This window comes from Jaculus jaculus, chromosome 8, assembly GCF_020740685.1.
Source record: "Jaculus jaculus isolate mJacJac1 chromosome 8, mJacJac1.mat.Y.cur, whole genome shotgun sequence".
Taxonomy (NCBI): domain Eukaryota; kingdom Metazoa; phylum Chordata; class Mammalia; order Rodentia; family Dipodidae; genus Jaculus; species Jaculus jaculus.
In genome coordinates this window covers 15,516,441-15,529,858 of record NC_059109.1, presented here as the reverse complement: position 1 = coordinate 15,529,858, position 13,418 = coordinate 15,516,441, and the positions used below count along the sequence as shown (strand labels likewise).

General features: G+C 42.4%; 1 protein-coding gene across 6 annotated transcripts in view; it reads left to right on the top strand.

Annotated features, from left to right (window-relative positions):
• Positions 1 to 13,418, top strand: part of Pkhd1 (PKHD1 ciliary IPT domain containing fibrocystin/polyductin) — a 507,380-nt gene that overhangs the window by 228,859 nt on the left and 265,103 nt on the right. For all 6 annotated transcript variants that reach the window (XM_045156516.1, XM_045156514.1, XM_045156512.1 and 3 more), the window contains 2 exons: positions 10,643 to 10,755; positions 12,009 to 12,114. In XM_045156516.1, the coding sequence (XP_045012451.1) occupies positions 10,643 to 10,755; positions 12,009 to 12,114 (219 nt within the window). The remainder of the gene's footprint in view (positions 1 to 10,642; positions 10,756 to 12,008; positions 12,115 to 13,418) is intronic.

The following is a 13,418-nucleotide window of genomic DNA, read 5'->3' as shown; positions in this document are numbered from 1 at the left end:
TTAGCATCTGGAAATTAATTTATGATTTTATGGTGAATACTTTAGGGTAGATAAATTTAACACTTTCCCTCAAGATTCCAGTAAAAATTCTTTGGCACAATATTTAGGTCTAGCTATAAAGCAGATATGAGTCACGTTCTGATAATGCCAACTAAAAGATCTTGATGATTTTGATTCTTAAACTTTCACTCTCTTACCATATTAATATGGCTGTTGCTGGGGTGTGGTGACACACACCTTTTATCCCAGCACACTGGAGGAAGGAGTAGGAGGATCACTATGAGTTCAAGGCCAGCCTGAGATTATATAGTGAATTCTAAGTCAGTCTGGGTGAGAGTGAGCAGTGGGACCCTACCTCAAAACCAAACCATACCAAACAAAACAAGGGCTGAAGAGATGAGTTAGCAGTTATGGTGCTTGCCTGTGAAGCCTAAGGTCCCAAGTTTGATTCCCTAGCACCCACATAAGGCAGATGCACAAGGTGACACATGTCTGGAGTTTGTTTGAGTGGCTGGAGGCCTTGGTGTGCTCATTTTCTCTCTATCTGTCTCTTTCTCTCCAATAAACAAATAAAATATTTAAAGAAAAAATAAATAATATGGCCGTCATATTACATTTTAAGAGTGTTCTAAACTGACTGAATCATGAAGTATACACACAATGATATTAGATTCCAAGAGAATGAACTGTAACGATCTTGATTTTTCATCCCATTATTTAGTACACTTTAACGTTAATTTCTTTTGGTAAATTTTAGCCATCTTGTGAAATAAGTTTTTTTTTTTTTTTTTTTTTCGAGGTAGGGTCTCACTCTGGTCCAGGCTGACCTGGAATTAACTATGTCATCTCAGGGTGGCCTTGAACTCATGGCAATCCTCCTACCTCTGCCTCCCGAGTGCTGGGATTAAAGACATGCACCACCATGCCTGGCTTTGAAATAAGTTTTTTTATGGATGCAGTTAACCTCAGATTTGTTAAATGAGGAATTACATTAGAGTAAGGAATGGCGATTTTGTTTCCCTTTCTCCAGTTATTTTATCCTCCAGATTAGCTATGTCAGGAGTCAAGGCCCTCGATTTTCCAGGGATCTGCTCCGCAGCATCTCGGGTGCCCTGACACTTACGCCAGTGAGAATCCCCGAAGACGGGGCTTCTTTCTCACCAAGCATCTGTTCTTAATTACCTTCAGTTGAATAATCCCTAACAAAAGTTGTGGCTATCTGATGCTCAACTCTCCTTAGAGTCTTAATTGTGTTTACGCCAAGCATAGCACTTACACACTGTTTTAGGTGCCTAATAGGGGTGGCTAATATGCCAGCGAGGAAAGACACAGAGCTGCCTGCATTGTCAGAAACCAAATTCTGGGTAAGTTCCATTTGGCTAGCATAATGTTATCTGCACCGGAAGGCCTAGGGAAACATGAACCTCCATGGTTTTCCACTCGTTTTCCTGCATGAGACCTGAATGCCCTCACATCACTAGATAGGTGGCATACGTTGTCGCCCGGACAGATGTCCAGTCCATTGTGTGGATGGGAAAGTTGTGCTGACGGTAGGTTCAGTGGACCAGGGGTTATATAAAAAGCTAGTATGTCCCTTGGGCCTTTGTAGATGGTTGTAGAGCAAAGCTCAGTCAACAATAGGAAATGGAGTTATTTATTCCCTGTTCAGATGCCTTCCATTTCTATCCATTTACTTTTTTTACTTTTATGTCTACTTGACACAAAAATATATACGTGGTTTTAGGGTCAGCAGGAAGTACAGATAGACACTGTGGGTATTACCTTTAGTCACGTTAAAAGCCTTGTAGTTCTCTTTTCATTACCATACTAGCTTTTAACATAGTATCTAAAACATATCTGCTCAATAAAATATATGTAACAAGCTAATGTAGGTATACTTTTATCATCAAAGAATAGGGAATAGGAAAGGAAGAACAACGAAAGATTAGATCCTAAGATTCCAGAATTGTTTTGAGGAGGGAGGAATAATAAGAATTAATCACTGGGTGTTTTTAGATGCAATTGAGTTCATCTATCAGTGTGAAATCTCACAGAGATTTTGGCTGTGTCACTGGATTTCTATTATGATGTGTCTCTTGCATGCTTTTGTCTCGAATGTGCCCTTGCTGGAACACACGATTGACAACTGAGCACATGTGGAAAAATCTAACAGTTAGGAGTTTCTCTTGCCCTTAAGTGGTAAGGTCGTGTTTATTGTGTATGCACTGGGTGGGTGATAGGCCTAGAGTATTTTGAATAATATATTCTAGAAATATAACTGTTTTCCAAAGGTATTACAAGAAGGTAACAAGAGTAATATGGATATGTGGATATTTTTAATATGTGGATCAGAAAGTGATGGCCCTTCCCAGAAAGCTCAAGACACATGTCACTCTATTCTGAGGACCTGCTTCATTGGCGGTGGCTTTTATGTCTTTCCGCATGTTTCGATAAGTTGGGTTGCCCCTCAGTGGACTGTACAGAAGCTTTGTATATCACTGTATTACTGTGATTAATGAGGATTGTCCTTGTTATTTTAAACTTTTAAATTTGAAACAATTTGGACTCACAAGAAGCTATAAAAAATATAATAAGAGTGTTCCTGTGTGTTAGTTGTGTGAACTCTCCTTAAGGAGATGCCAACAAATTGGTATAGTCATCTCAGATAGGCCATCCATGACAGACCAAAGTAATGAATAATTACACCAAAGCCAAACTCTGTGAACCACTAAGTTTATTGGACTTACAGGGGCATGGGTGACTCACAGGCAGCTGCGTGATGGGAAAGCCCACCCCATCATGGGCAACAGGACCATGAAAACTTTATGACATGCAGGATGCTCAGCTTGGTCAGAGTCCCCCCTCCCGCACCCGGCGTTCCCACCTGCTTAGAAAATTGTGTGGAAGGGCTAGAGAGATTGCTCGGTGGTTAAAGATGCTTGCTTTTAAAGCCGGAACACCCAGGTTCGAGATTCCACTGCCCACATAAAGCCAGATGCACAAAGTGGCTCATGTGTGTGGAATTCTTTTGCAATGGCAGGAGGCTCTGGTGGACCCGCACCCATTCTCTCTGTTTTCCTCTTTCTCTCCCTGTCAACTATAGAAAAATTATTAACAACAACAACAACAAAGAAAACCATGTGGAGGGGGCCATGCAAGGTGTAAGTCTTGTAAATTTCAGGAACTTCCCAAGATTTGTGAGTTGTTTTCTTCCTGCTCCATGTAAGTTTCCTTTACTTCCGGAGTACTCCTTGAAGAATGGAGTGTTTCAACTTAGAGGAAATTGCTATAGAATAATTACTCCCTTACCCAGCTGCCTCCAATAAAATACTAACATTACATTACACTGTTATGATACTATTATTTTTTTTAAAAAAATCACTTAGAATTGCAGAAGGTAGTTTAATATTCCTGTTTGCATATGCAATCCAGAAAACTATACTTTCTTCACACATATGAGTCTGCTTTGAAATCCTTTACTTGGCAGGTGGGGAAAGACCTTAGGTCTATGCAATGGTTTATGGTTTTGTGTTTTTCCCTACCTGTCCTGACGCAGAACCTAGGGCCAAACTCTCAGCACAGTGTAGAGGACTCACCTGGGCTTTCAGTCCAGTGTCTTTACTGTGAGTGAGCTCAATTTCAGCTCCACACAGGATGAAGGGAATCCCAAATATTTCCTTTTGGTTTTGACATCTACAAGTGACCTGCTGTATCCCTGCCCAGGGTAATTCATTTGAAAAGCACAATCTGATTTCTGTGCCTTTTCAGCCACAGGAACTTTCGTATCTGATTCTATTGGCGTGCTCAGGGGTCTTGACCAATTGCTTTATATACCCCTTCATTAGCCATGGTCATACCTCTCAGAACAGATTCACGGCAGTCCCTCCATGCATTGCCTTAGATTCTTGCAGCACTCCATGTCAGTCCTGTCTTCTCTCAACAGCTCCAGCACCTGACCCTCCAACCGTTTGCACAGAAATTCCTTATTATGTCTCACACAACCTTGTGACCCTATGGTCCCCACGGCCTGGGGCTGGAGAGTTCTTGCTCTGAAATAGCAGCAGACAGTTCACATCTAGAGCTCTGGAGCCCCCATGCTTACACGGGCATTGGGAACTTCCTGCGCGCATTCTCCTACATAGGTTAGTCCACGGAAAACCCCAAAGAAGAGCCTGTTGGCGGTATCCATTTAATTTGAAGGGAATTTGTTCTGGTTTATGAATCAATTTTGTAAGGAATTCTGTGCTTAAAGGCCCAATGCCAGTCTGTAGCTCTTCCCACTCAATCAGCAATGCATATTTAAGACCTGCCTGAAGGGTTAACTCACTTCTTTTTTTTTAGTAACTGCAGATGCACACCTCAAGGAGCTGGCTTGCTTGCACAGTTAATTTCTCTCTGGAATTTCTCTTCCTTGAATGTCCATAAGACATTGACTTCCGCAAAGAATTGATTTCCACACAAAATTCCCTGCTCGCCTTAAACCCTTCCCTCCAAGTTGCTGGCTGCCTGCATAAATATGTGGATTCCTCACGAGTCGCGTTTGTAGCATACCCAGTTGGAATGGAGAGTAAGGGGCTGGGAGGTACTGCGATCTGACTGCTGATGGGGTTTCTTCTGTAAGAAAAGTGAGCCTGTCACCTAACATGGGACTGAAGCTGCGGTCACCTGCCCACTTATGAATGCCCTTGGAAAGTGTTTAAATGCCATCGCTCGGATGCTCCATAAATACTAATGACACTAGGAGAGACGTTACAACATTGAAAACGCATTCTGTTCTGAGCCCTGATGTGGGCGATAGTGAGAGATAAAAGAGGCAGCCCGCAAAGCCTCACTACTGCGTGGGCATTACATTAACAATGAGCTAGAGGTGTGTGTCCAATTGAGAGTGTCACTTTCAGCTTCTAGTATACATCCTCTTGGTATGCGTGCAGAAATAGTGAGTTAATGTGCAACCGTCTCCTCTTCCATCTTTCAGTACCTGTGGATCATAAAAGTGGGTTGTAGGTGTGTCCATAGGTGTGGTCGAGACACAGTCACTAATTGCAGGTGTGTAGAAGGTGAAGGTTCACATATATTGTGCTGGAGTAGGATTCAATTGTGTGATCATGACTGTGAACTATGTAGTTAGTAGTGGGTCTCTGAGGGTCGAGGAGATATATTGGTCACTTATCTTCACTCATTGTTAGTATTATAAATGCATAACCTGCATTGTTAGCACAGTTTAAAGCCAGGAAATGTTCTTTGTGGAAATGCTTAATGCCAGATTTGATTATATATATTATATATTATATATAATATAATGCATATACATATATTATAAATTATATTATAAATGTATATAATATATGTATATATATATTTATATAAACACATATACATATACTCAATGTGAACTTAAAGTGTTGCTATAATTAATCATGTCTTCATATTTAAGTTAAGAAATATGGATTTCCGGGCTGGAGAGATGGCTTAGCGGTTAAACGCTTGCCTGTGAAGCCTAAGGACCGCAGTTCGAGGCTCGGTTCCCCAGGTCCCACGTTAGCCAGATGCACAAGGGGGCGCATGCGTCTGGAGTTAATTTGCAGAGGCTGGAAGCCCTGGCGCGTCCATTCTCTCTCTCCCTCTATCTGTCTTTCTCTCTGTGTCTGTCGCTCTCAAATAAATAAATTAAAAAAAATTTTTAAAAAATATCTTATTAAAAAAAAAAAAGAAATATGGATTTCCATCAAAATTAGGGTAGGAGAGACTGGAACGTGGATATGATTTTTTTTTTTTTTTTTGAGGCAAGCCCAACAGACTGGTCTTTTTTTTTTATGAGAGAGGGAGAGAGAGAGAAAAAAAAAATGGTGTCCCAGGGCCTGCAGCCACTGCAATCAAACTCCAGACATGTGCTCCCTCTTATGCACATGTGTGAGCCTGAGTGCTTGCATTGTTTTGTACATCTGACTTAAGTGGCACCTGGAGAGTTGAACATGAGTCCTTAGGCTTCACAGGAAAGCGCCTTAACCACTAAGCAATCTCTCCAGCCAAGATATGTTATTTAAAAAATTATATTTATTTATTTGCAAGCACAGAGAGAGATAGAGAGAGACAAACAGAGAATGGGCATGCCAGGGCACTAACCACTGCAAATTAACTCCACAAGCATGTGCCACTTTGTGCATCTGGCTTACATGGGTACTGGAGAATCAAACTTGGGTCCTTAGGCTTCACAGGCAAATGCCTTAACTGCTAAGCCATATCTCTAACCTGATATTTTTATTTATTTATTTTCAAGCAAAGAAGGAGACAGAGATAGACAGAGAGAATAGGTGTGCCAGGGCCTCTAGCCACTGGAAAGCAACTCCAGATGCATGCACCATTTTGCATCCAGTTTTACAAGGGTCCTGGATAATCAAACCTGGGTGTGGATACTGGGGAACTGACCCTGGGTCATTAGGCTTTGCAGGTAAGAGTCTGAACCACTGTGTCTTCTCTCTGGCCTGGATATGGCATTTTGATAACATATGAGTCCCCAGGAGACTATAGACCAAGTTTCTCATTGAGGTGGTTTGGGCATTTTGAACTAGAAAGCCCTTTGTGGTGGATAGTGACAGGTGTCTCCTGCATGATGGCATCCCATGCTTGGCATCTTCTCACTGAGTACCAGTGGTGCTTTCCTTCACCCTGTGAATTGTGATAAACATGTCTCTAGCTATTTCCACTTGTTTCCTAGGGACCAAGATTTTCCTTAGTTGACAATTCGTATTGTAGACTGTGATGTCCTAAGTTCACTGAAGCTGGCCTTGAATCTCTGAAATCCTGTGGCCTTTTGAATATGAATTTAAGTTCATATTCAGCAATGTTCAGATACTGAGAAGATACTTTTACTGAGGCAATGTGGTAGGTGAGATATGTGATCAGAATTGTAAATGGCCTGGGGGAGTGGGAGAACTGCTTAGAATTCAAAGTAATGAAGTGTGGTAGAGAACTGGCCAACTCGTCCACACAGTGAATAAAACATTCTGTGACTGCATAAAGACATGAGGAATGGCAGTCTGTCCACAAATACTCAGGGCGAAGAGGCCCTGCGGCCTACAGTAAACAGCAAGCTGACTTTAAGTAAATGGCATGATGATTGTGTCAACATGTTCTGGCCCTGACCATGTCCTGGCTGCTGTCTGCTTACCTAGCTTCCAGGCCCGTGGTGAAATCTAGCCTTGACTCACACTTCCCCATACTGATGTCCTCTAGGAAGCATGGAAAAACTGTACCCTCCTCTCCTGGGGTCACAGAGTCTACAACTGTAGGTTTAAAACAATTTACTCAGGTGTGTTGTTTTATCCTCCTCTTGGTGTGACTGTTGATTTGTTGTGTGTGGGATATGTATGCTTGTGTGTCTGTGTATTTGAATAAGTTCACGTTCCTAAAGGAACACCAGGAACATCCTGGGAAGAATTAGGGCCGTCAAAAAACCCCTCCTCTAGAGAGTTGCTACACTGTCCGTGGGTTACCCAGACACAGAGTTTAATAAGACCTAAAATCATCCTTTCATTGCAGAATTAATATCAAAAGAAATATTGCCTTAGGGCTGGAGAGATGGCTTAGCACTTAAGGCACTTGCCTGTGGAGCCAAAGAACTGATGTTCAAATCTCCAGGTCCCACATAAGCCAGACGCACATTGACATGAGCATGCAATGTTGCATATGCTCACAAGGGGGCACACATGTCGAGTTTGTTCCCAGGGTCTGAAGGTCATGTTGTGCCCATTCTCTCTCTCTCTCCCTCCCTTTCTCTGCCTCTCTCTCTCAAAGCAAGCAAGTAAATAAACAAATAATTAAAATGTTGCCCTAGAATGACTGAAGTTGTAGGATGAAGTTAGTTTACTCAACCTAGGAGACATGAAGAACAGCTAGGAGTTAAAGATTGTGAGTGTATGATATTTTGTCTTCTTCTTGCCCTTCATGGGTGCCAGATTTGTTCATCTCTGTGCACTGTGAGCTGAGCAGTTTTTTTTTTTTTTTTTCCTCAAAATGTGTGAAGGCGGCAGAGGGAATTTTATAGTCTGGATTTCTGGTATGAAAAGAGAAATTCCTTGATTAAATATTTAACATATGTTTTAGTAGGAGTATGCTGTATGTATGTGGAATATACTTGCAATAAAGAAAATTCAAATTTTAATTTCATTGTACAGTGTGTGATTTGACAGCACCATCTTGATAATCACTAAAGGTGAAGAATGTTTCTGGAAGGCTGCTCATAGTGTAGACCCCACTGAGCCCCATATAGAGGCAGCTGTTGTTAAGAAGTGTTGTTCAATACAGAAAGAAATTTAGTACCTTGGTAAGTGTCAGAGTGCCATGATCCTTCATGCTTCCAGTGCTGCTTTCTGTGGCCAGATGCTAGGGCTCAGGAAGAGTGCTCCAACCCTCATAGTGTGTGCTCAGGGTGAGTGCTCCAACCCTCACAGTGTGTGCTCAGGGTGAGTGCTCCAACCTTCACAGTGTGCGCTCAGGGTGAGTGCTCCAAGTCTCATAGTGTGTGCTCAGGATGAGTGCTCCAAGCCTCATAGTATGCGTGGAGGATGAGTGCTCCAAGCCTCATAGTATGCGTGGAGGATGAGTGCTCCAAGCTTCATAATGTATGCTCAGGATGAGTGCTCCAAGCTTCATAGTGTGTGCTCAGGATGAGTGCTCCAAGCTTCATAGTGTGTGCTCAGGATGAGTGCTCCAAGCCTCATAGTGTGTGCTCAGGATGAGTGCTCCAAGCTTCACAGTGTGTGCTCAGGATGAGTGCTCCAAGCCTCATAGTGTGTGCTCAGGATGAGTGCTCCAAGCCTCATAGTGTGTGCTCAGGATGAGTGCTCCAAGCCTCATAGTGTGTGCTCTGGAGGTCAAGTTATTTGCAGTGATGATGTCCTGGATATTCTTTGTCTTATGTCAGCTCAGCCAAGTCATGCCCCTGCTCCTAGAATACAGACATGAAACATGGGATCCTCTGTTTCAGAAATCTGTATCTAAACTGTTTTTCCAGGTAGACATCTTGGCCTCAGAGCAGCTTCTCAGGCTGGGAGAAGCAGGTGTGTTCAGAGTTGTTGGGAGCCGTTCTTGAACTCAGTCACCTGGCCCTCCATTCTTCCCGCACAATGCCATCTTGATGCAGCAGTGCCATGGAGCTCGGGGTTTATCCATGTTCTGTCTCTCGAATGATGGAGTTACTTTCCTCCCTGTGTTAGTTACTTTCCTCGTTGCCGAGACAAAGTATCGAACAAAAACAGGTTGATTTTAACTTACAATTCGAGAGCACACAGCCCATCAGGACGGGAATGGCGCGGTAGTAACATCAAGCTGCGGGCCACATTCACAACACAGTCTTGAAGCCCAGAGACACGGAAACATGTCCTCCGCGTGTTTTCTCCTTTTTATTCACTCCAGGCCCCCAGCCTAGGCAGCTACTGGTACCACCTAAATTTAGGGTAGGTCTTTCCATCCTCAATTAATCTAGTCTAGATCATTCCTCTGAGACAGGCCCAGAGATTTGTTTCCATGGGGATTCTAAATCCTGTCAACTAAAAGTGAACCATCACAAGGCTCCTCTGAGACATGGCAGTGTGCCAGTTCAGGACTCAGGTGTAGGTCTTAGTGTATTACATAGCAATGAATATATTATGAATACTTCATAGAATTTATAAAGATAACCTCACTATATTCAGTGTGATCAGAATTAGACTTCCAAACATCTAGGGTTTGATGGAGGTTTCACATTTTATGAGAGCATATCATATGTTAAATTATAGAGAGTAAGCCCCATAGAGAAATACTAAAGTGATTTGTTAATGTAAGCAGAACAAGACTACATTAAAGAGATTTTGTTTATAACTGTACTCAGCAGGTGGGTCCCAGCACTAAGACATGCCCAGTCCAGTTGTGTGGCCTTCAGCACAGAGCTACATCACTGATTTATTCAAAGGATCAAGAAGAACTGTGTAGCTGTGGTGGCTTGAATACAAAATGCTCCCCCTAGAATCTCATGTGTTTGCCATTAAGGCTCATACTTAGTCCCCAGTGGGTGGAGCCTTTGGGAGATGGAGCCTTGCCAGAGGCGGTGTGCCATTGTGTTGTTATGGCCCAGTTCTTGTTGCTGTACTCAGCCAGCTCAGTCTCTCTGACTGCTCACTGCAAATGTGTGGAGGAGAGAAACTTAGCTGTCTGCTCTAAACCACACTTTCAATGTCGTGATGAAGCTTCCCTTTGAAACTGTAAGCCCAAATAAACCCTTTCCTGCCATACGCTGCTTCTGGTAGGGTGTTTTATCTCAGCGACAAGGAGATAATTGATACGGTAGCCTTGGCTTTGAGATGTCTCTCTGGGTTGGATGTGTGTTCTTGTGAACATCAAAGGGGACAGGGTTGGATGAGTTGTCACAGGTAACAGTCTCACTGTAGGAGTTTAAGGGAAGACTTAAAACAAGATGCCAGTTGGAGAGATAGGGCAATTTGCAGTGCAACTAAACGGTATGGAGGTCAGAGACTGGAAGGATTGTTTGATCCAGTGTTTGGATCTGGGAGAATAAGAAAGTAGGCGGTGCAAATCACAGTTTTACTTTCCAGCAGCGTTAACAAATGCGGAGTGCTGTTTCTCAAGCTTCCTTTGATTTCCACAGGGGAACGGGGTGTGCGCTGCTGGCCACGGGTACTTCTTCCACCTCGCGACCAGCTGGGCGTCGCAAGCGCCTCTCCTCTCGTTCGCTCAGAACACTGCGCATTTTTGTACAAGGTAAAAATGGAGAAAAAAGAAAAATCAAAAAAAAAAAAAAAAAAGCCAGGCATGGTGGCACACGCCTTTGATCCCAGCACTCTGGAGGCAGAGGTAGAAGGATCGCCATGAGCTCGAGGCCATCCTGAGACTACAGAGTGAATTCCAGGTCAGCCTGAGCTAGAGGGAGACCTTACCTCATTTAAAAAAAAAAAAAGAAAAGAAAAGAAAAATACATCTACATTTGGAGTGTATTGTTTGTGATTTAGAATTTCCTATAGAACACTCCAAAGGTTGAATAACTTTTGGTATCTGTTTAAGATTTCGTGATGTTACAGTCTGTGTTCTATTAACCATATTATTAGGATTTGGTTGACACACACAAGACTATGCTTAATCTATAAAACTTGAGGGGCTGAGAGAGATGACTCACTTGGTGAAGTCCTTACTTTGCAAGCATGAGGATCTGAGTTCGGTTCCCACTATCCACGTGTAGTCATATGAGCCTGGAATGCAAATGCTGAGAGGCAGAGACAGTCACATCCTTGGAGCTCACTTATCAACTAGTCAGGTCTGATCAGTGAGCTCTGGACCAATGAGAGACCCCTTCTCAGAATGGTGGATGGTATACAGAGGTTATCCTCTGGTGTCCACATACACCCACCCATGTGCACATGTACACACACACACACACACACACATGCACACACATATACATGCACACACTCCATGCACAAATACATATGCAAAACCAAAAAGCACACAAAAAAACTTGATAAGATTGGAGATGATGTGAGACCAACATCAGTTAGTGCTCAGACCTATCATCACCTCTAAATATTTTCTTCCTGTACTACTAATTAATTAATTATTGTGAGAACTCTAGACAGAATATAGCTTGTTTGCAGAACTTCAGGCATCTGATGCAGTGTTGTTAATTATTGGTACTGTTGTGCACAGTATGTTTCTAGGACTGCTTGACTTGCATAGCTGAAGTTTTGTTCCCTTTCACACACCTCTTCCAGTTTGCCCCTCCACCATTTGGTCACTCTCTGATTCTGCACTTGGAGTGTGTTAGATTTATAACTTAAGGTAGTGATTTTTTTTTCTTCTGTGACACACACTGTATACACGCCCTGAGCATCACACATTACCCAACAAATAATGTGTAATCCTAAAACTGTACTGAAAAACTTTTCTAACCCCAATGTGAAAAGGTGAGAGCTTAGAAGCACATAGATTATAACAATTTCGTTCTTTACTTCACTTTCTAGGTTTGGTCTCTTTGTATATCCAAAATTTCAGCCACTTTGGAATAAAGAAACTGGCCCCACTGTGTTGCAGGACTTCACAGTCTGGGAAAGTACAGGTGGTGCCCAGGTAATTTTCATCAATTTTCAAGAAAACCCCCTTAACTTGGCTTTTATGACCTTTAGCATGTATCTCTATCTAAAGGGGGAATTTTATGTCAAAGGGCATGTTGTAATGTCATTACCACTAGAGAATCAATGACATCATGTAAGGAAAAGGTGTTTGATGAACAAATTCCTCATCTAAGATCATTTCCCCATGGGTCTTAATTGAAAACATGATTAGAGAGAGTTACAACCAGGAGGGCTAGATTGCAGAGGTTAAAGTGTTCTTCTCTTCGAGATCCTTCTTGCTGCCAGGAAATAAATGCTCTGAAAGGAAAGGGACTTGTTAAATCTCACTTGCATCAAATGCAGAGTCCAGGCATGAATGTGCAGTTGACAGTCTAGTATCTTGAGCAGGACAGTTTCTGTCTTGGGGGAAAAATAGTATGAATCATCATTGGAACTCAATTTCAGCTCACACTGCCATGGACTTTAACTAAATGTGTTTGTTTCTCATCCCCCTTTTTATTTTTCTTTCCAAAAAGAAAAGGAGGGGTGGCTGGGGAGACTGCTCAGTTGATCCAGTGCTTCCTGCTCAAGCGGGAGTACCAGAGTTCAAACCTCAGGCCCCACATTAAAAGGTGGAATCTGTGGGGGCTTCTGTAGTACCATCATGCTGCTAATGCTGACTCCCTCTGCAAGATGGGAGGCAGAGACAGGGGAGTTTGCTGGAAGCTCAGGGTAATGGCAGAACAAGGATGCAGAGCAAGAAACTCTGCCTCAGCTGAGATGGGAAAGGCAGAGAACTGACCCGAAAGCTGTCCTCTGACCTCCACACTCAATCTGTGACATATTTGCTTCTGTGCTCACATACTCTCACATGTGAACACGCATACAAACACAGACATGCACACCCACACACAATTAATAAAATAATTTAAAAGAGAATAAAAGGATTCATGTTGAGTCACTATCACTCTTTATTACAATTATCGTAGTGACTTCCCTGGGAGAAGTTCTGCCTACCCATTGCTAATTAGCAGCATCCAAACATTATATAGGTTCAGTGTTTGTTGCTATATTGAGACGATTGCATGCATTTGGTTGCTGCAATTTAGAAAACCGAATCCCAGCATACGTGGATGAAGAAATACATTTACAGAGCATGAAGGGAATAGAAAAGAAACATAATGAAATCACAATAAAAGTCAAAATTTTATTCCGTGTCTAATGAGGAAGGCAATTTTTAATGAAGAAATCCCAAAATGGATAACAAGGATAGCTAAGTAGTGGACTCACAATGGTGTTTATAATTTGTTTTAAAATTTA